This window comes from Triturus cristatus, chromosome 2_2 (genome assembly GCF_964204655.1).
Source record: "Triturus cristatus chromosome 2_2, aTriCri1.1, whole genome shotgun sequence".
Lineage (NCBI taxonomy): Eukaryota > Metazoa > Chordata > Amphibia > Caudata > Salamandridae > Triturus > Triturus cristatus.
In genome coordinates, this window is record NC_140582.1 from 816,410,332 (window position 1) to 816,431,597 (window position 21,266).

Consider the following 21,266-nt stretch of genomic DNA (forward strand, 5'->3'; position numbering starts at 1 on the left):
ATTAAGTGAGGGGAAGTTTGTCAGCCCTCTATAAATCGCGATTGTGTCCCATATCTCGGACTGTCTTTGTGGGGATTGCTATGTATGCGCTGCGGGGTCCCGCCGTTCAGGAGAGCCATCCTAGGTCCCACAGGAGCCTGCAAGCGACTGCCTGGTCCTTAGGAACCAGTTTTTTTTTGCTCTCACGAACCACCCATTCAGATATGTATCAGAGATGGGATTCCTAATAATATTCCAGTAGATTAGGACAGGTGAGACCGCCGCTATCCCGAGGCAGCATAAGCACATTGTTCAAGAAGCTCGGATGACCCCTACCCGAAATGAAGGAGGTTAAGTCACACTGAAGGCTTTGGATGTCTACCTGAGGAATAGGTGTAGGCAGTGTTTCAAAAAGGTAAAGTATTTTAGGTAGAAGTGTAATTTTTACGACATTAAGGCGACCCAACAAGGAGATGGGAAGCTTTTTCCAGCATTGAAGTTCTTCTCGGACCTCTCTTCAACAAGTTGGCCAATTGGCCTGGGTCCAGAAGGACAGGGACGGGGTCAGGTTAAGGCCTAGATAGCGGATTGAATGTCCTGACCAGTGTAAGGGGGTAAGAGATTGAGGTCTCTGTAGGTCCGGCGCAGGAATGATGAGATTTAGAGCGTGAGACTTGGTCATGTTAATCTTGAAGCCTGAAACGAATTCAAAAGAGTGGAGAAGCAAAGTTAGTGCCGGAATAGAAGTGGCCGGGGTAGTAACAGAGAGCATTAAGTCGTCTGCGAACAGCGATACTTTATGATCGTGGCCTCCAAATGGTACCCTCATCTTATCTGGCGATTGGCAGATAGTGATAGCTAGAGGCTCCAATTCTAAAGCGAATAGGATAGGGGAGAGTGGGCAACCCTGTCTGCTGCCCCTGTGTATCGAGATTGGAGGTGTAAGTTAACAGTTAATTCGGAACGGCGCTGTGGGGGGAAGTGTAGGGGGCCATTATTTTGGAAATCATTGTCTGTCCTAGGCCTATTTTATGGAGCACTGCACGCAGAAACTGCCAATCGACTCGGTCGAAGGCCTTCTCAGCGTCGAGAGATACCAGACTGGCCGGGATGTCTCACCTTTTGACTTTTTCAATAAGGTGGACAATACGTCCAATGTTGTCAGCCCCCTGGCGATGGCGGATGAACCCCACCTGATCTGGGTCGATCAGTCCTGGGAGGTAAGGCTCGAGACGGTTCATTAGTATCTTAGTATACATTTTAGCATCAGTGTTAAGTGAGGCAATAGGTCAGTAACAAGTGCATAAAGATGGATCCTTTCCCAATTTAGGTATGAGAACCACCTCAGCTTCCGACATCGTGGGGGTAAGTCTCGTTGTGTTGGAGAACGTATTGAAGAGGTGGAGTAAGTGGTCCTGAAGTTGAGGGAGAAAAGCGTGGTAAAAGATAACCGGGAGGCCGTCCGGTCCCAGAGTTTTATTTTGTCGGAAGCTGTTTTAGTGCTATGCGCAGTTCGTCTAGGCAGAGGTCTTCAAACCTTTTTAATCTGAGCCCTCCCCTCCCAAAAGTTGTTGAAGTCGGGCCCCCTCTCCAAAACTTTATGGAAAGACTGGAGACAGCGAGAAGGGCAGGGCTGAGCAGAGGGAGTGGTGTGTATAAGATCATTTCATAGGCAGTTTTTCAGTATCTCATAAGCCACACTAAATCTGAGAGTTATAAATGAAAAAATACATTAAAAAACCTAAAATAGACAAAACTCACTACTCCCATTATTTGGAGTTTTGTGAAACCCTCCCATTCCTGCGCCCCAATGCAACTGCACCTTCTGCACTAATGACAGCTGCAGCCCTGAGTAGTAGGGTATCCACTCTGCCTCTTTCACCCTTTCCCCACCAAGCCTGGCCATCAATCTAATTTTGAAGCAGACTCTGTCCCTTTCAGAAGAAATGAGCTCCCTTGTGTTTCTCGTCTCTTTGCAGCAATGGGGCCATCAGCCCTAATGCTATCCAGCATGCCCCTATTCTTATGTAAGACTGTCTTAATTTCGATGCAGGGGGCCCATCGCACTCATGTGCAGGTAAACACTGCACCTGCCACACTAATAACTGCTAATGCCTTGTGAAGCGGGAAGTCCCCTCTGCCTCTTGTTAACCCACCATCCTCCTTTCTGCTATCTCTCTGAGGCCTTAGCTAAAGGTGTCTCCTCTGCCTCATTATTCTCCTCTCTGGTGCGATTGGTCCAATGCCAGTAACACTGGTACAACAAAGGAGCTTTGAGCCCTAATATAAGAAAGGAATAAAGGTAAATCAACCGTAATGCGGGGTTTAGATGGTACCTCACACCCTTGGGAACAAGTGACACTGCACCTGCAGCAGCAATTAAACCAACTCCTTTGCCCAAACTATTGGGCCATTACTGCTACGACGGAGGCCTAAAGCAGGCTGTCTGCTCCTTTCTGTAAAAAATAAAAAACAGGAAAGTCCCACATTTTGCCCCTCTGTTGCTTGGGACATGCTCCCTGTGTAGCAAGGGGGACTTGGGTCCTAATACTAACCAGGACAATGGCTCCCCAATCCCCCCTTTTTGCTAGTGACATCCTTAATTGGGGTGTAGTTATTCCTCACACCATTGCCCCAGTGCCATGGCACCTGCTGCACTAATGGCTGTGATGGCACTACAAATAAAAAAAACTTATTCAGAGCATCTCATTCAGAAAGTGGGGCAGCTCTGTCTGTCCATTTGTGAATGAAAAAATTAGACCCCACATAGCGCCCTCTTTTCATGGTCTTCTCTTTGACCTTATCAATGGATTTTGCTCTGTTCTACTTTTTTCTGAGCCATTTATTTGAGGCCCAAGAGGTCAGAATGATCAGGGATCTGAATATGCCCATGTTGGCCTCCTTCCTCCCACCCCCTCTACTCACTTGAGAGGACATCTGCATGTAAACAGAGGTTGAAATTGGCTAGGTGTACAGGGACCAAGGTGTTCTTAATTTTACAAAAACAGTTCCCATATATTGTGTTAAAAACAACAATCCCTGAATTGTTAATGGGGACCTGAAGTACTTGGATGGTGTGAACGTGGGAGGTCAGGGAAGAGGGCTCTAAAGTGCTTTAATTTAAGCAGTCACTTGAAGTTTCATGATGACAAATATTTATAACTTTTTTTTGAAAGAGGATAGTGTAAGAATGCTGAGTTTTGAAAACTGCTCTTTAATGAACTTAGAATAGTGTCTACACTAGGTTAGATATAATGAATATGTATTCTTGGAAATTACTTGTTTTCATTATATAAACCAAATTATTATGTGGCAGCATATCTTATACTGTTACAATTTTAAAATAATGACTTAAATATTTTCAGTGCTTTCTGTTGCTTGTTGGCACCTCAGACCACTATAAATACATATCGGTTTTTGGCACTGCGCCAAGTTGAATTCATTTCTGTGACTTTGGTCTTTCAAAAAGTCAACTGCAGTGACCGCATTTACCAATTAATGTTTCATAACTGAAGGAGTGCATTTCCCACCAATTAATTTAATTTGCCTTGATTTTTAGGTCTCGCCTAAGCAGCGCGCAAGTGTTGCTTTGGAGTGACTTTTTGGAACCACTCTGTACTTTTTTGAAAACTCGTGCATGTACTGCACTGTTTCCAATGAGCCCTCGTGCATGTACGACATTTAACTAGCGGTAGCGAGCAGCGGTGCCATTTGTTTGCAATTATTGTGCCCGCCGCTGCTCGCTCCCGTAAGGTAAACGCTGTAGATGGACTGAGCCTGGAAGCCGCGCTCCTGTTCCCTACCATGGCGTTTCTGGCCACAGAGTGCGCGTCGCTTTAACAGGGGCCGCGCTTGTCTTTCAGCGCTTGTTAATGGATTACGTTACTGATGCAAACCGCGCCCCACCTCTACTGCAAGCAGAACTGCACGCAGAGGCAATGAAAGAAAACAATACTTATTGCAGGCTGTAAACTTGCAAGACATTGGGTCCCAGCGCATGCCTCGATATTGATTTTTCGGCGTTTCAGAACAGATGAAATCATTGAAAATGAAAGTTTTTCACGGGTAATGGGCGTGCGCGCCCAATACCATCACTGCGTCATGCCCTGAAGCATTAAAAGGTTTACGAGGTCTGATCTTTAAAGCTGCATTACAATGAAAGCCAATTACAAAACCTCATTAAGTGGAGAAATCGGAGACACTTAATAGCCTTTGTTCTAAGCCGGAATAGTTCTCGAATCCCTGCGAACTAAGGAAGCAGTTTTAAAAAACAATTACAGCAGTACTTGCTAGATTTGTATCACATACTTGTTGTGAATAGAAAGTCTTAAGAGCATGCGCACCTAATATTACAACTACGTTCATAATAACAAGACCTTTGCGAAGGCCGCGAGGCCGGAAAGTGAGCAGTAGTGAAGCGCCTGGGAGTTGCAGTGCTCCTGCTGCCGACAAGTGAAATAAATGGGCACATTGAGTATGGGCGAGGCAGAGAGAAATCTAGACAGATCGAAAGAAACCGAGAAATGTTTCCTTGTTTAGTGTCTTACAGCATGAGGAGTTATTAAATCATTTGTAAAAAAATGGCTTGTAAATTTGAGATATTTGCCACAAATATATTTACAAAAAAAGCACATTTTCAGTGGGCTGTAGCTGGGTTGGTCAAAGCTAACAGCCACTAAGGAAGAAATTACAGCTATCCTGGAATCCAGTAAATAATTAATCTATTGCAAGTTCAGGTAAACATACAGGTGGAAAGCACCCAACAGGTAACACACATAAGAAAAGAGTCTGAATAGTTAAGTGCACTTTATTTGTATATTCCTGAATATTATTTTTACATTTCTGCCTTCAATCCTCACACTTCTTAACTTAATGCTGCCTTTAACACCATCAACAGCCCTACATGGTTATCGTACTTTCACTTAGAAGATAATCCAGGAGTGTTCTAGGCTGGTGATGCCATCTCTGCTGCTGCTTCTTTACAGTCACTTGGGACTCAGACTTATGTAACCACTCCTCTCCTCAAGGGTGCCCACAGGTTTAGTCTTTGGCCTGACCTCCAAGCACGTATATCTGATCGGTCACTCTCGACTTTGATGCTAAATTCTGCCAAACCTAAACTGTTATTCTTTCCCTCCTCCCTGGCAGACTCCTTCTCATTTCCCCAGAACCACTGATATTCACCTCATCAGCTAGGAACGTTGGCGCCCTATTTAGCTTATCAATGAAGATGGTGACCTACATCACCAACACAGCCATAGCATGATTCAACTACTTAACATATGTAAAATCCACTACTCATTCAGCACTGAAAAATCAGCTCAATGGTTTCAAGCAGACTAGATTACTACAACATCTACTAGTCAGCCTCCCTAAATACTACATGAGTCCCCATGATAAGGTATTGAACTTTGCAACACAAACATTTTGTTTCTACAGGCATACACCCTCCTCTGTCTACCATCACCAGGTAAGACGACCAAAGATAAAAATCAGCATACAAATTACTCGTATAGAAATCAATTAAGAACTTGGCCCTCCGCTATCTTGCAGATACCCAATCATATTATTCACCATCATACAAGCTTCAACCTGCTAATCGCAACCTTTTTTGACTACATCCAAAATACCTTCTGCTTCTTCAAATTTCTATGCCTTTCACCTGCTAGATTTACTCAATTGGAAGCCTTACTATCTGTCATTCAGGCCTGGGAACTCACTCATGGAATACTACAGTGAAAAGTATACCTATCACATGGAGCAACAAACATTGAATAACAATTTACTATATTCTACATCTTTAGTTAGACACATCTGTTCCTGTCCTCTTCTACATGCTGGCTCACTGACTGACTGACGACTCTCTCACTCTCTCACTGATTGACTGACTCTCTCACTGACTCTCTGTCTGACTGGCTCTCACTCTCTCTCTCTCACTGACAAACTAACTGACTCTCACTGACTGACTCTCTCACTGACTGTTATACAGGAACTATTTCCCAACCTTCACCCTCCTGTTGTTTATATCCCCCCTAACAAAAAAAAATCCATAACAAGCAACCATTGGGACAGGCAGATAGAAGTTGCCAGCATCGAAAAGACAAAAAAAAAACCTCAAGACATTATTTATCGTTAATACTTATTTAATATGGTCTTACAGTTGTACATAATGCTTTCTTTTTTTTTTAAATTTCTTTATTAATTTTTATATCATCAGACAGCCAAGACACAAACATTACATTGAACACACACAAGTTAACTATATCATCAAGTAAATAATCACATGACCTATAAAATAACATAAAATTCTATTCATAGCCAATTAGAGAGTGGGGACCATAGTTTTAGCCCATTTACCCTTCTATTCTTGCCCTTTGTTTTATAAACAGCAGTTTCCAAATGATAAACAGACAATAATTTAGCTTGCCAATAGCTAAAGACGGGTGGTTCAATATCAAGCCACTGCGTTGTGATACAACACCGAAAGATTGACATGCAAATAAATAAAAATCTATCCTCCAAATCTGTTCTTAAACAGCTGCTACTAGTTTGTACACCCAAAATAACAAGTTCTGCAGAAATTTGTGTTTGAATACCTAAATAGTTTGACAAAAATGTCTCTAATAAATTGACTTAATTTTGGGCACAAAAAATATATGTATAGTATCTGCAGCAGTAAGATCACATCGGTTACATTTATTCACTTTACCAGGTGCCCATCTCGCAAGTTTAGCAGGTGTATAATATAGATCATAAATGGACATAAAATGTTGGCTTATTAATGATCCATTATATAACGTTTTAATAGATATTTCTATGACTCTATGCATATCAAGTCCTTGCACATTAAGCTTCTTTTGCCATTTATCTTCCAACATCAATATGTCATCCTGATAATTAGCCAACATTAATTGATAAATATGGCCAATTCTCGGTCGTTTCCGAAGTGCTTCAATAATTTTGACCTTTTGGAACACAATTTGGTTTTCAGAGCACTTTCTATCTAGAAAACTACGAACCTGTAAAAACTTAAAAAATTCTATCCGGGAAAGACCATATTTTTGTTGTAAAGACAAAAAAGAAACTATGTGTTGGCCGTCCATTAAATCACCCAGTTGACTTATACCAGCCCGATACCATCTATGCATAATTGAGTCTTTAAAAATATCCGGTAACAAAGGGCAGTTAATTAAAGGTGTATAATAGTTTAAGTTAGAGCTAAATCCAATTCTTTTTTTTATTTTCTTCCAAATCTCAAAGGCAGTTATAATGATTTTAAATTTGTTTTTTTTGTAGTAGCTCGGTTCAATAATGCGGACTAAACATTGACGTGCCTCCTGTCCTAATACCATCTCATAAATTGAAGGTCTTACTGACTCATCCAAACATATTTCATTAACCAATAAGACACCGATATTCTGTAAAACAATAGACCAAAAATATAATTGAAAATTAGGAATTGCCCAGCCCCCTCTATCTCTTGGTAAAGTACATTTTTTTAAAGCTCTTCTAGATCTATGATAGCTCCAGAGAAACCTGGAAGACATTCTCTCAATCCGGTTAAATATAGAAATAGAAAATAAAAGAGGAATACTTCTAAATATATACAAATATTTTGGAAAAATAAGCATTTTCAAAACATTGCTACGGCCATATAGTGATAAATGAAGGTTATCAAGTTTCTCTAAAGTTTTATTGGCAGAGGCAATTACAGTATCAGTATTTAAGCGGACAATTTTATCTATATCGGGAGATATTTTTATTCCAAGATATGTAGACTCCGCCTCAAAGTGCATATCTTGTGGGCGTCCAAACTCTGAATGGAGAAGTTGGGTCTTAGCAACATTAAGCTTATATCCAGAATGCCTGCCAAAGTCTTCCGATGCTTCTATTAACTTAGGGAGGGCGGACTTAATATCTGGTGTGACAATAGCTATATCGTCTGCATATGCGAACACCTTATAGGCTATATCGTGTATCCAAACTGGTTTGATTCCAGCATTATTATCCAAACTGCTTACAAATGACTCGATATACAAAGCGAATACCAGAGGCGAGGTAGGACAACCCTGCCTTGTCCCCCTAGTAATTATTATGTTGCCGGAAAGCCGACCTGCTATACGGAGAGCTGCTTTTGGATTTTTATATAAGGCCTGAATAGCGTTAATAAATTCAACCGGAAAGCCCTTCCAAACTAAAGTTGACCACAAAAATTTCCAGCAAACCCGGTCAAATGCTTTTTCAGCGTCCAATAAGGCCACTGCAACTGAAGAGCCAGTAGCCTGTGCCCAATCTAATAAGGAAATAATCCTCTTAACATGGTCCGTCGTATCTCGCCGTGAGATAAATCCATGTTGTCTCTTAGATACCAACAGAGGCATAAGATTATTTAATCTGTTTGCGATGATTTTGGAGTAAATTTTGCTATCCGCGTTAAGGAGGGATATGGGTCTATAAGATCCCATATCCACATCTTGCTTCCCTTTCTTTAAAAAGATTACTATAATAGCCATTGACCATGAAGCCGGGGGGTTACCCAAAAAGGATTGTTGACACACTTGCAATAATTCATTTTTTAACATATTTCTAAAGGTTCGATAAAACTCCAAAGGAATCTGATCCGGACCCATTGCTTTGCCCGGAGCTAGTGCTAGTATAGCTTTTTTGACTTCCTCCCACGTTATTGGGGCCATTAATAGTGTTTCCTGTGATTCGGTAAGTCCTGTGGTTGGAACTCCCGACAGATAATCCCTCCCATCATGATCAGAAATCTCACTAGGCGGGGCATTATAAAGAGATTGATAAAAATTTTGAAAAGCCTCCAAAACCCCTCTCTTGTTTCTTGCAAAACCCCATTGGCATCTCTAATTTTCGTTATATCGTTATATGCAGCTTTTTGCCTTAATCTTTTAGCCAGGACTTTTCCAGTTTTTTCGCCAAATTCGTATGCTAACTCCTTATATTGTCTATATTTTAGAGCTATTTTATCCGCCAAATTAGAATACACTCTAGCCCTATTCACAGCAAGTTCTCTTTGAGCACATTCTGGATCCACGCCCAACCTAATTGCCTCAGCTAATTTATGTTCAGCTAACATGACCATCTTAAAATCATTTTTGTATTTACTTAACAATTGTTTACGTCGTGATAGAGAGAAGCTAAGAGTTTCCCCCCCGAACTACTGCTTTAAAAGCATTCCATATAATTTGAATAGATGCCGTACCTTTATTAAGCGAAAAAAACTCCTGTATAACTTTGAGCATAAATTGACAATATTCCTTATCTACGAGCAAGCTTCGTTCAAAAGACCATAAATGATGTCCAACCTCTATTTGTAAATCAATTAAAAATTCCAAAACCAGAGGATGATGGTCAGATATAAGTTTAGGCAGAATCTCTAGCTCAAGTTTACCTAAGTATTGTAAGGAAGCAAAAAAATAATCTAATCTAACAAATTTTTTGTGCGGGGCAGAATAAAAGGTATATCCTAAATCATCCCCATGGGTTGCATTCCAAGCATCAAACAGACCATGATCTATAATTAAATCCCTTAGCGCTGTAAATAAACGAGGCTTCCTACCCTTGTATAAAGAGGTCATCCTAACATTTAGATTAGCATCGAGATGGATATTCAAGTCTCCACATAAAACTAGAGGTTGTGCCATTGAGCTAGCTCGAGGTTAAGAAAGTATATGAGTTCCGTATCATCCAAATTAGGTTCATATACATTACATACTGTAAATCTAGAATGTCCAATCTGAAATAAACTAATCACCCAACGCCCCCACTTATCTTCTGCCGACTTGACACATACACCTAAACCTCGTCTCATGAGGGTTGCAACCCCTCTCTTCACCCCTGTCTGTTTAGAGCATGCGACCAATTTTAATCCAAGTTTCCTCAAGCAGCCCCTTCTGGCCCATGGAATATGAGTTTCTTGTAAACAAAGTAAATCAACATTTATAATCTGAATAAGTTTAGCAAACACCTCTCTTTTTTTCACATCATTTAGCCCGCAGATGTTAAGCGTACAAATTTTTAATTTCTTAGCCATAAAGCAAGATTATGAAGCACCGGACTTGATTATTGCAGACCAACATCTTATAAAGATACATAGCTAAAGTAACTAAGATGATATATTGTTCGTAGATTTGTGTGACTTTAACATGGAAATTAATACTTTCCGAATAAGGAAGATCATATGTCCAGGCCTGCCGCTTTCCCTCCCCCGACTGCAGGACGAAGATTTAATAGAGACCAAATCCCTTATATATATTAGATCCCATATTACAAAGAATGTAGGAATTTTCTAGCCATAACTTCAGAAAAGAAAAACCTAGTCTGGCCCTTAAACGTAACCTTAAGCTTGGCAGGATTTTGCAAATAAACAATAGCACCTTTCTCTTGAAACCCAGATATTAATTGTCGCAAGTGCCAAAGTCTTGAAACAGTTTCCTTGCAAAAATCAGGTCTGACAAAAAAATAACAATCTTTTGCCAATCTTTTCTTATCAGGTCTAGCCAGGCCAAACACAGCTTCTCTAGCCAAAAAATTATTGAATCGAACCAGGATAGCACGAGGTTTCTCTTCCTCTCCCAGCCTAACTTTCCTCACATTAAAAGGAATCCTATGGGCCCTCTGGATCTCTATAGACCAGTCCCATGAGGTGAGTTCCGGAAAAGCTTCAACAAATAAATCACACACAAATTTCCGAACATCAGCTTCTTCTTTTTTCTCCGGAATGCCTAAAATACGGAGATTCTTTCTCCTGGCCTGATTTTCTAATTCCGTCAGTTTAAACACTACATCATCCCTGTGATCACAGATAGTACTCATTTCCGTTTTTTGCGCGGCTACAGTATCTTCTAGAGCAGAGATTCTTGACTCTGCTTAAGTCATTCTTAGAGCTGTATCCGAGCAAATCTTAATAACTCGTCGCACAGAGTTTTGCACTTTCCGACAAGTAGCTTGCATGCGAGCATTCTCTGCTTTAATCTCAGCTCTGTGATCCAACATAGTATTATAAATTGTTGACAGCGTGATCCCGTGATCAAGTGGTTGTATGGCAGAATCATTTTCTGTATTAGGACCAGGGACATTTTCCGAAATCGGGCCAATCTTTGTGGGTCCTGAGGATATCAGACCGCTATGCATATCGCAACTAGCTAAGCGGCTATTGCCATTAATGAGACGTTCTTTTCCTTTTTTGACTTTTTTCACTGTGGTAATCGGAGAGTACATAATGCTTTCTTGGTCGTGTGTATATATATATATATATATATATATATATATATATATATATATATATATATATATATATATATAAGGTAACCAAAATGCTTCTGACACTTCTTTATTATAACATTTCAGCATGCTGCAGACTTGTGTACAGCACAGCTTAAAGACATAGGCAAAGTCAATATGTCTGGCTATATAAGGTCCCAAAGGCGAGACCTATTGGCTATGCCAATGCTTGTTTATTTAAGGTGTGTGCAGTATTTTATATGACTTTTCTGTGACTGTGAAAAAAATATCAACATGTGCTGGTATGACCATTAGGTTTATGTTGATCCAAATGTTAGAAAAATCACATTCAGAAGTCATTTTTTCCTGCTATTAACCTAAACTTTAAATAGAAAATGTTAAAAGAAAAGACTTTAAAATGTGTTCTACTGCTGCCCTAATGACCTCTGAATGATAACTAAAGAACACAAAGACAGAAAAGCCATGGTAAGTATAAAAAAGATGCGCGGGCCTTTGCAGAATCTTAACACGATAACAGATGGCAGGTATTTTTCACTGTGAAAGGTGGCACTCCTAACCTCATTCCCTTCATGTAAATAAAGACGGCCTGGAAACTGGAAAAACAAAAAGTCGCGCTTTCAGGCCATCATTATTTACAAGTACTTAGTGAAGCATTTAAGCATTTGCACCCCCCTGGAAGTGCCTCCATGCCCCACAGTTTGATGACCTCTGGTCTAAGGTAATAGGGTTCTCTAGCAATTTCGCATGTTGAGACTCGAGGGGTTTCCAGGGGCATGTACTAAGAAAAGAGGAAGTCTCTTTGAGCGAGTGAGTGGCAGCAGCGTAAAATGTTGCAAAGGCTTGTCCTTTGTCCAGTTCAGACGTGGCCCAGGTGTTGTCTACATGTTTGATTTTGCAAATATGTGCTTTAGTGATTTGAGCCCAAAGGTGACGTGCTAAGATTGCCCCCACCTTATCCCCCCTCAGAAGAATTTCTGCTTAAGCGACAGAAGTGTTCGTTCTGCTTTATTAGTGCGATGAAGTCTCAGGTGGCCTCGTAGCATGGCGAGGTGCTTCTTGTGTTCTTTTGAGGGTGTGGCTTGGTCTCTGCGTTCTGAGACATTGATGTAATTGATTAAACTGTTTTCAACCATGTGAGCTTCCCTGGAGCGGGCAATAGCGATGGAAGATATGACACCTCGGATGGTTGCTTTAAAAGCATCCCATCACGTGGCTGCAGGTGGCTCCAGGGGGCGTGTTCGCGTCAAAGAAAGCTGAGATCTCCTGACAAATCTCAGCAAGATCTACTGGGTCCCGTAAGACATGTAGAGGAAGGCGCCATCTGTAGGGGGCGTTGTGTCATCTTCCCGGGACTCGGAAAGTCACCGCCACATGGGTGAAATGTATATGTCTGAGATATCGGCCCATACCAGGGAATTTATCAAAGAGTGAGGGAGGAAACAATAGTCCATTATTGAGTAAGAGCGGTTGACCATGTGAAAAGAAGTTGTAGTCGCGTACTTCCGGGGAATGATATCTCCAGGCGTCCGCCTGGCCCGAATCTGTAAGGTCCCTCTTCAAGGCCGCTAACATTGCCCATGTATTCTGATAAGTGGCAGCACTACGATCCAGATCGGGATCCTGGATCATGTTAAAGTCGCCCCCAAAAATCACCGGGCCCTCCGGGGAGTGCAAGTGGGCTTGAACAAGGATCTGAGGAAGTCATCCTGTGCCTGATTAGGTGCGTAGATATTAATAAGGGTCAAAGGCTGTGCATCCAATTGGGATTGGAGTTTTAAGTACCAGCCCTCAGCATCCCACGTCACCCGAGGAGACGCCCTCCCCAATTTGAATTTAGTTAGTATGGCAACCCCGCTGTTTTGGAGGTGGCCGACAGTATTGATAGGGGTATTTCGGGTGGGTCATGAGATGTGTATCTGTAGAAAGCAAGTTAGTTTCCTGGAGGAAGATAATGTTGGGGTCTTGGAGGAGTAGGTATAGCCATATCTGTTGCCTCTTGTTAGGAGAGTTATTCCCTTTGATATTAAGGGAGAGGAGTTTGATAAGCGGATTCGCGGTCACAAATTTATGGGGAGTAGTCGAGGGCGGTGTTTTAGCCGTGAGTGGGAGATTTATGTTCCCCCTAGGAGGGGGAAATGGAGCTTGTGGAGCAAGTGGCTGGTACCCCCAGTGTATAGACTATGCATATTAAGGGTGCTTCCAACAGGGCCTGTACGGTGTACTGCCATTCCTGGAATAGCTCGGAAGTCGAGACAAGAGCCATTCTGAGTGTCGTTTCTCCGAAGGGCAACGTGTATAGGGGGCGTAGTAAAAGAAGGTGTGGTTAATTCGGGCTCCGCGGACCACGGCCAGGGTCAGGAAGGCGGTAGAATACGCCAACCTTTTATCCGCCAGAGAGAAGGATTAGTGGGGTATTGATAGAATCAGGTGAGTGGCCTCTATGGCCACTTGTAGTTTTCTAAAGACATGGGAGAGTATGCCAGGTATCAAGGTGTTTGTGTGCCCATCGGAGGCGGGGCAACCGGGAAATTTGGGATGCCGGGTAGAACAAGGGTCCCCTCAAGGAGTAGTGAGCCAGAGGAGGAGTTCGGAACATTTAACACAGAATAAAACATTACTGGTTGGAATGCAATGTTTGTAGTAGGGTCCACAGGGATTCGTCACTAAAAGGTCTTTTATGGATAGTTCAGGACGAGTTGGTGCATTGTTATGAATGCTTCAATCCGAGGTCTCTGAGTTTCAGGCCGGTGTGTGAGGAGCGCTTATGGTGCGGAGGTGTTGATGATGATGTCCTCCTTTGTTTGGGAGGGATCTGTTCCTTGCATTGAGATCTATGTTTAGGGGGCGGGGGTAACGGTGAACTACTCTGGTTGTGTCGCCTCCCTATGAGGGGTCCGCGGTGAAGAGGGAGCATTGTTGCCAGGTTCTGCTGGGTTTGACTGAGCGTCTTCTCATCTTTCTAGGAGCGGAGGGCTTGACGTGGGCCTGGAGAAAATCAGTGCAAAATGATGGCCCCATTGGTATTTAATTTGAAGATCCCGTAGTTTGTCTGTGGACAGTTTAAATTATTTGCGTTGGCACAGAGTGACCTGGGCAATATCCTGAAAGACTTGGATAGGGTGGCCTTTGTACTTCAGGTTCGTTTTTCCTTTGTACCTTCTGGAGAATGGCTTCCTTTTCTACAAAGAAGTGAACTCGAGTGAGAATATCACGGCCGAAGTCCGGGAGACCTCTTGGGCAAATAACTCTATGTGCTCTGTCCAGAGCTGAATGAGAGGCTTCGTCATCACCCCTGATTGTATGCAGAACTTTAGCTGTAAAATCTATAATACCTTGGCTCTCCGCTCCTCGTGGGATCCTCCTGATGCGGGTGTTATTACGTCGGCTTCTATTTTCTAAATCTTCCTGCTTCAGCTGAAGACTAATATGTCGGTCCTCTAGTTCACGTAGGGCAGTTGGGGCGAGCAGCACGGGTGGCTTATGATTTAGTTAGCAGCATGTCAGTGGAGTGCATTGTGGGAGTTTGAGATTTGCTCAATAAAGTTTTCTTTGGATTTGGAGTACAGTCACGGGAGGGAGCAGTCACGGGGTTTATACCAATTCACGGAGCAGTTTAAAGTGATTGGATACACGTGGGAGAGCACGTTCTTTTATAATGGGTTCAGCGGCAGAGCAACGGAGTATTCGTTAGCTGTACCGCGAAAGAGGAGGTCAAGGATTAAGATTGCCGGTTCTGGCGTTTAAGAAGTAAAGGGTAGATAGCGATATTTCTAACGAGGGTTGGAGAAAGGAGTGGAATGGAGGGTTTGGGGTAATAGGCAATATAGGTAAAGGCGTATCGGTTATTTTGGCACATGGTTCGTGTGTTAGGCATTAGTGATATGAGCACGAATATTGTTTCCCATTTTTTCACATTTAGCACAGTTTCATATTAAGTAGGGGGTGATGGTTGGATATTGTGGAGGGCATTCAGCTTGATCACTTTGATGGTGTTTATGAAGAGGGTTTGGACTTGATGTGTTATAGAGGGTGGGAGCACACGGGTCAGTAAGTGATTAGTTGTAAGTAACATGTTATCAGTTTTGCAGTTATTTCAGTTGCGTTTCTATTTGTTTTAGAGAACCCCTGAGGAAGAGCCGCATGGCTCGAAATGCATTGGGTTATGGCAAGAGTTCATTTCTGGAAATATGTGTTGTCCCAACATGTCGCTGTGTAAAGCTTGGATTGGCAGCAAGTGACACGTGAAATTGGAGAATAAAGTATTAAAAGGCAACATTGTTGTCTCCATGATGATTTATAAAGCGGAAAAAAGTAATGAAATAATGGAATGATAAACAAGAAGATAACATGTAAAGATGGATTATGATTGGTCTAAAGAGCGAGGTTTCATGAGAGGTATAATCCCTCACAACGCAGTGCGACAGATGGGTGCACATACGCTGCACCCTGCGTTTGGGTCCTTTAGTTCAGCCATTCTATGCCAAAGGCTTTCGTGACCCTCTGCACATGTATCCATTGTACCCTGCAGGTCATCCACCCGGCCCCCAATTTCCGTGACATCCTGACAGATCTCTCGCAGGCAAAATTTAAAATCGTTCTTGAGCGATCCGATTTCATTTTTAATTTCCTGCAGAAAAGAGGTCATAAAAGCCTGTGTAATTGGGGCTGTCGCCGAATCGTCAATTGCAGAGTCTCCCGGCCGGTTAGAGGTAGGCTGCGGCTGAGGGTTGGATTTCAGCCATAGGGAGGCAACAGGGTTGTCTTTGGCTGGGGTAGGTAAGTAATCTTTGCCCAATTTAGAGCGTGGCATGGTGAGGATCGGATTTTCCTCGATGCAGTTATCAAAATTGCTGGCGCTGTGGTAGGGAGTCCACGTTGTAATCGTTAGGTTCTAGCTGTCACAGGGCAGTCGTGGATCGAAACCCTATGCGTACTGGTGATAGCCCTAGGACAACGTAGTCTATCCAAGGCCCTCTAGCATTCGTAGCAAGATCGAGCCACAGAGCTCCAGGAGTAGTGCAGAGGAAGAGCCTCTAAGGCTGACTAGAGAGGAGAAGGGAAAGTGACTAAAGTCGCTGGATGAACCCCGCAGGCAAGTCCCACAGTTCAGGAGTTAGAGGATAGGATGAGTGTAGTGAGGTGCACAGTGGCCGAGGGTGCCAGCCCAGCTCCAAAGCACTGTGAGGTGTATGGCCCACAGGAAAAGTTTGAGTGCCCAGCTGTATTCGGGTGTGAATGAATCCTATCATCTCAGGACCAGGCCCCTTCCACTCCTCGAGAGGTTAACCCCTCCGGTGCAGACAGGAGGGCCGTAGTCTAGGTCTCCTGGAGCGGCCCACCAAAGGCCTACATATTAGTAGAGTCCCACTGCGTGAGCCCCGCAGCCAATCATCTTGACACTTGAGAATATCGACGTTTCATGTGATTCACCTCCGTTGGGGCCGGTGGCAGGAGAAAAAGCAGTGGGCACCAATTCCAGTTATTAATAGGCACTAGTCGGGTAAGGAGGGGATAAGCGCGAGGGAGAGGTTGCCCAAGGGGTCAGTTCATAGTGTGGACAGCCCCCTTGGGTCTCCCATGAAGGCGCGTAGCGGGGCTCGGCCGCGCCGAGCCTGCGCAGGCCACCATTCGGGTGAAGGGGTAGATATAGGGTCTGCAAATTAGCCCAAGTAGTGTTCAATGAGAGAAGGGGCGGAGGGTGGGATGGGGTTCAAAGGCCCTGCATCGCAAAGTTCATGGCCAAACCCTCCACCGGCCAGAAATTGTTTGGCGCAGGATTGTAGGATAAACTCTGCCTCTTCTTTTTTTTTTTTTAAACATATTTTTATTGCCATTTTCATATTTCACACATCGTACAACATACAAAGTTTTTGAATAGTGAAGTCAGACTGTACATTCCATGAACTCCATTGCCTCTTCATGGAGAGTAAACACTCCTCATCTTTTAGGAAAGAGGCGTCCAAGTCTTCCAGGTCTTCTAGATGGAAGTCTTTCAGGCAGCCTTCCAGGAGGCACACCTCATATCCTTCTTCCAACCTCCAGGGAAAATCGGCATCTTCGTCTCGTTATTTCAGGAAACAAAACTCATCCTCTGGATTCAAAACGCTGAATTCCTGACTATGCCAGGGGGTAGGCACCCTTACAGGTCAGCAGATAGATAAGGGAGTTTTTCCAATGAATGGAGTTCAATAATCTCAGACAAGTGGGTTCTCAGCATTGTCAAGAGAGGTCAACAGATAGCATTCCAGACTCTTCGGCCAAGTAGGAACGATACGCACCACTGTTCACCGTAACACCATAAAACGTCAAGTCCTCATGGAGAGAGTGGCCTCTCTTATAAAGAAAGGGATTTGTCCAGTACCAACAAAGGAAAGAGGACAGGGGGTTTATTCAATTTTCTTCCCGGAAAAGAAATCCTCCGTATATCGCCTGGTAGACTTAAAGAATTTGAATCTCTATATTCCGGATGCCAAATTCAAGATGGAGACCCTTCAGAGGATTTCCCCATTCAATCTGTTTCAGAGTTTGATGATCACTCTGGATTTAAATGATGCCTATCTACATATTCCTGTTCAAAGAAGGATTGGAGTTCCTCAGATTTGCAGTTTATGGTCTTCCCTTTCGCCATCAAATTAACTCCTACGGTATTCACAAAAATGATGGCTCCAGTAGTTGCTCATCTGCATTTACAAGAGATTTCACTTTGCCCTTCCTTAATGACTGGCTTCTTCATGCTCCTTCCTTCAGGAGACCTTGAACATTTTGGAGGGCACAAAGAGAGTAATGAACAGACTGGGTCTCCTCCTCCATTTACCCAAATGTCAGCTGATGCCCTTCCTGGAGATCAGGTTCATAGGAGCCAATGTCCAGGACAGATTTGGCACTTTAAATCATGTGGCGACATCAATTGGTCTCTTGGTGGAATCCACTCTTCTTGGTTTAACAGTTTCTCATAATAAAGGTGTATGCAACACTCGGGCACATCATTTGAGCAGGTTATTTCTTTTGTCGATGAATCAGTCTTGGTCTCACAGGATCTTCCTCCGGATCTGCAGGAAGTTTCAGCTATCTGTTTCTAGATCTGTTTGCTTCAGAGGCTCACAGAGGTTTTGTTCAAGGTTCCACGAGGAGGGGGAATGGGGCACGGATGATCTTCTGGTGGATTGGCCCCCAACACTGCTCTGTACTTTCCCTCCATTTCTTCTAATCACAAGAACTTTGATGAAAATACAGCGGGAGAGAGCAGAGGTGATACTGATTGTCCTCTTCTAACCCACGGGATCTTGGTTCCCTCTTCCACAACGACTGGTGAATGAGAGGAATAGGAGGGAATGCATAGAGCAGCTGAGGAGTCCAAGGTGAGGCAGTGCATCAACCCCCTTTAGAACTCCGAATCTGATGACCATACTGAGCAAGACACAGCAAGGGAAAGCCCAAACCAAAGTCTAAAAAGTCCTTCTAGCACGCCTAATTTGGAATGCATGCGAACCTGACTGCACAGCTGATTCTTTTTCTCTAAACAACTGATGCGCAGGAAGCCTATACTATGCATGCGCGAAGTCCCTGTTCCATACCTTGCAATAAACAAACCACTCGCATGGACCCACTTTTCAGCTTGAAACAGAACACCATACGGAGCGCCTAGAGAATAGCCTTCTTAAACGGACCCTCAAAGGAAAAAGACCACAGGCCATTTTCCAAAGGAAGGAGCGCTGCATTGGAGTACTCGCATGACTGTGGCATTCTCCATCAGCAATCCGATCCAGACAGAGGACTCAATTTTAGGTGGGGGTAGAGCAAATTCCACTTTCTGCCCCCCTCATCTTTCATTGTAGTGCCCTAATCCCCCTGTGCCTGCCTGGCATGACTGGCATCATGGGCAACACTGGCATCCCATAAGGAGGATCCAAGCCTGACAGAGTCCCACTTCCCTGTTCCTGTCTTGGTCAGGCCGGAGAAAAAACAGGAAGTGATGTGGGTAAGAGGGTGGTTATACTGTTTTTACCCCCCTTTTATTTTACCCTCCGGTTTGAGGTGGAGCTCACCTCAAAAGAAATCACTGTACTAGGACTGGGGATGTAGCGATAATGCCATTTACTTTGTAAAGCAAACTAATTACTAGCCTCATGGCGATTAATGACTGGCAGGGAATGTGGCTCATTTATTCGCCGTCAGTCATGTTGCCTTCAGGCCAGTTCAGATCACTACAAAAGGTCCTGGAATTAATGTTCATTTTCATATTCTTCATTATCCACAAATTAAAAAGTATACTTGTCTGCTCGCTAGTGCATGTTGCACAGATTTAAATGTTTTGTAGTTTGTGGTTTCAATTTCTAGAAATTTGTATGGCTACTTTGATTAATTTCGACTTGTAAAATAGATTTAAGTTTTTGTATTTACTGGTGTTTGTGGTCTTCTATTTCAGGTTCACTGGCAATATTGACATTCTAGAGAATGGAGAGTGCTTGGCGTCAAGCTGGCCGAGGTAGGGGCAGAGGGCGCAGTGCCAGTGCAAATGATGGATCGCTGATGGCTCCTGGGACCAGACCAGGATCTGAGAGAAGTTCCTCTCATCCAAAAGGTGCCCCAGCTTCTGCTGCTAACTTTAGTCGCATCAGTACTGGAAGGGGAAGCACTTCTTATGCTTCAGTCAGCAGCCGGGTGGGAGCTGGCAATTCCAATTCTTCACCTAAAGGTAAGTGCTGATAAATCAATCAATCACTCTATCAATCTATCTATCTCTTTTGTTTGATTCAGACATCAGAGCCATAATAGACATGTTAAAAATTACAGACATATAATTGATTAAAAAGAGAAAGGAAAAAGGAAAGTATTAAAATTACATTAAAAATTACATAGTATAAACACGCAGTCAAAGCATACTTGCAAAAAACAATATCTAAAAAGTTAAGATCTAATTTCTAAAGCATCTATTTGAGATCTGTATTTTATGACTTGGCAAATCATATGCACATTCAGTACGAATGAAGTTGTTGCAAATACAGCAAGCAGATTTATGTTCAGTAAAATTCATGGTTTTTGAAATCGGTATGATCTAAAGTTTCCTCAGCTCGCAATGAAAACGGAAAAAGAGTATCAAAAGTAAAGTTCTTTGTTTTGGAAACTGCATCACAGGGACATGGGGATAGATTATCCTCAAAACTGCCTTTCAGAGGTAACGAAACCAACAAATGTAAAGTATTAACATGAAACCTGGTTAAAACAAATCTGTGTTGAGTATTGGTAACCCATATGAGGTAAGGTTGAATAACACCCTTGTGTAGCAGAACAGGCTCTCTCGCCATTTACATTTCGTGAATCATTTGATTTCCTCATATTTAGAGAATACTTCATGAGAAGTGTTCTAAAATCCTGTTTACTGATACCGTGCAAAGTACCTGGATCGTCGCAAAAGTTGATAAGGCCCTTCTTATAATACATACCCTTCACAAAAGATAGCCAGGGAATGTGCTCAACTGTATCAGGTTTAGGCAATCTGGCACAATTTTTCTGTGTAAGGCAGCTGTCGGCTTCAACCAAATTGATTGCCATAGAACTAGAGGGGAAAGTGTTATACCGTCTTCTATGTATGGTATAGCCAGCTGTTGATGGCAGATCGCATTGGCGCAGCTGAATGGGACTGCTAACATTCTCTTTAGACAAGGATTTGTTATTGTCTGTGATATGTTAAGACTTGCATAGGTTCATATGCCTACCCCAAAGAAGGCTACTGAGACGCCACTTGCTAGGTATATATATCTTTGTCATCTCATTCAGGGGTTTCATACCAAGCCTATCTACAAAACTGAACACAGCAGTGAGAGATTTTTTAAAGTAGAGTTTCCTAACTTCCTAAAAAGGACTCCAGTTAATCCAGCGATCACCATTAACACCTAGATGTGAAAAAGTGTCAATGGTACATATCTTTCTACCCATTAAAAGGTGTGCACAGGATTTTTTCATGGGCTGGAAAGGTAAAGGTAAGTGCTGGTATATAGCCCACTAAACGAGGCTCAAGGAGT

At 42.9% G+C, this 21,266-nt stretch overlaps 1 protein-coding gene across 1 annotated transcript in view; it reads left to right on the forward strand.

Annotated features, from left to right (window-relative positions):
- Window positions 1-21,266, forward strand: part of NFXL1 (nuclear transcription factor, X-box binding like 1) — a 716,350-nt gene that overhangs the window by 33,936 nt on the left and 661,148 nt on the right. The window contains exon 2 of the mRNA XM_085642145.1: window positions 19,670-19,939. Within this exon, the coding sequence (XP_085498271.1) occupies window positions 19,699-19,939 (241 nt within the window). The 5' untranslated portion in view covers window positions 19,670-19,698. The remainder of the gene's footprint in view (window positions 1-19,669; window positions 19,940-21,266) is intronic.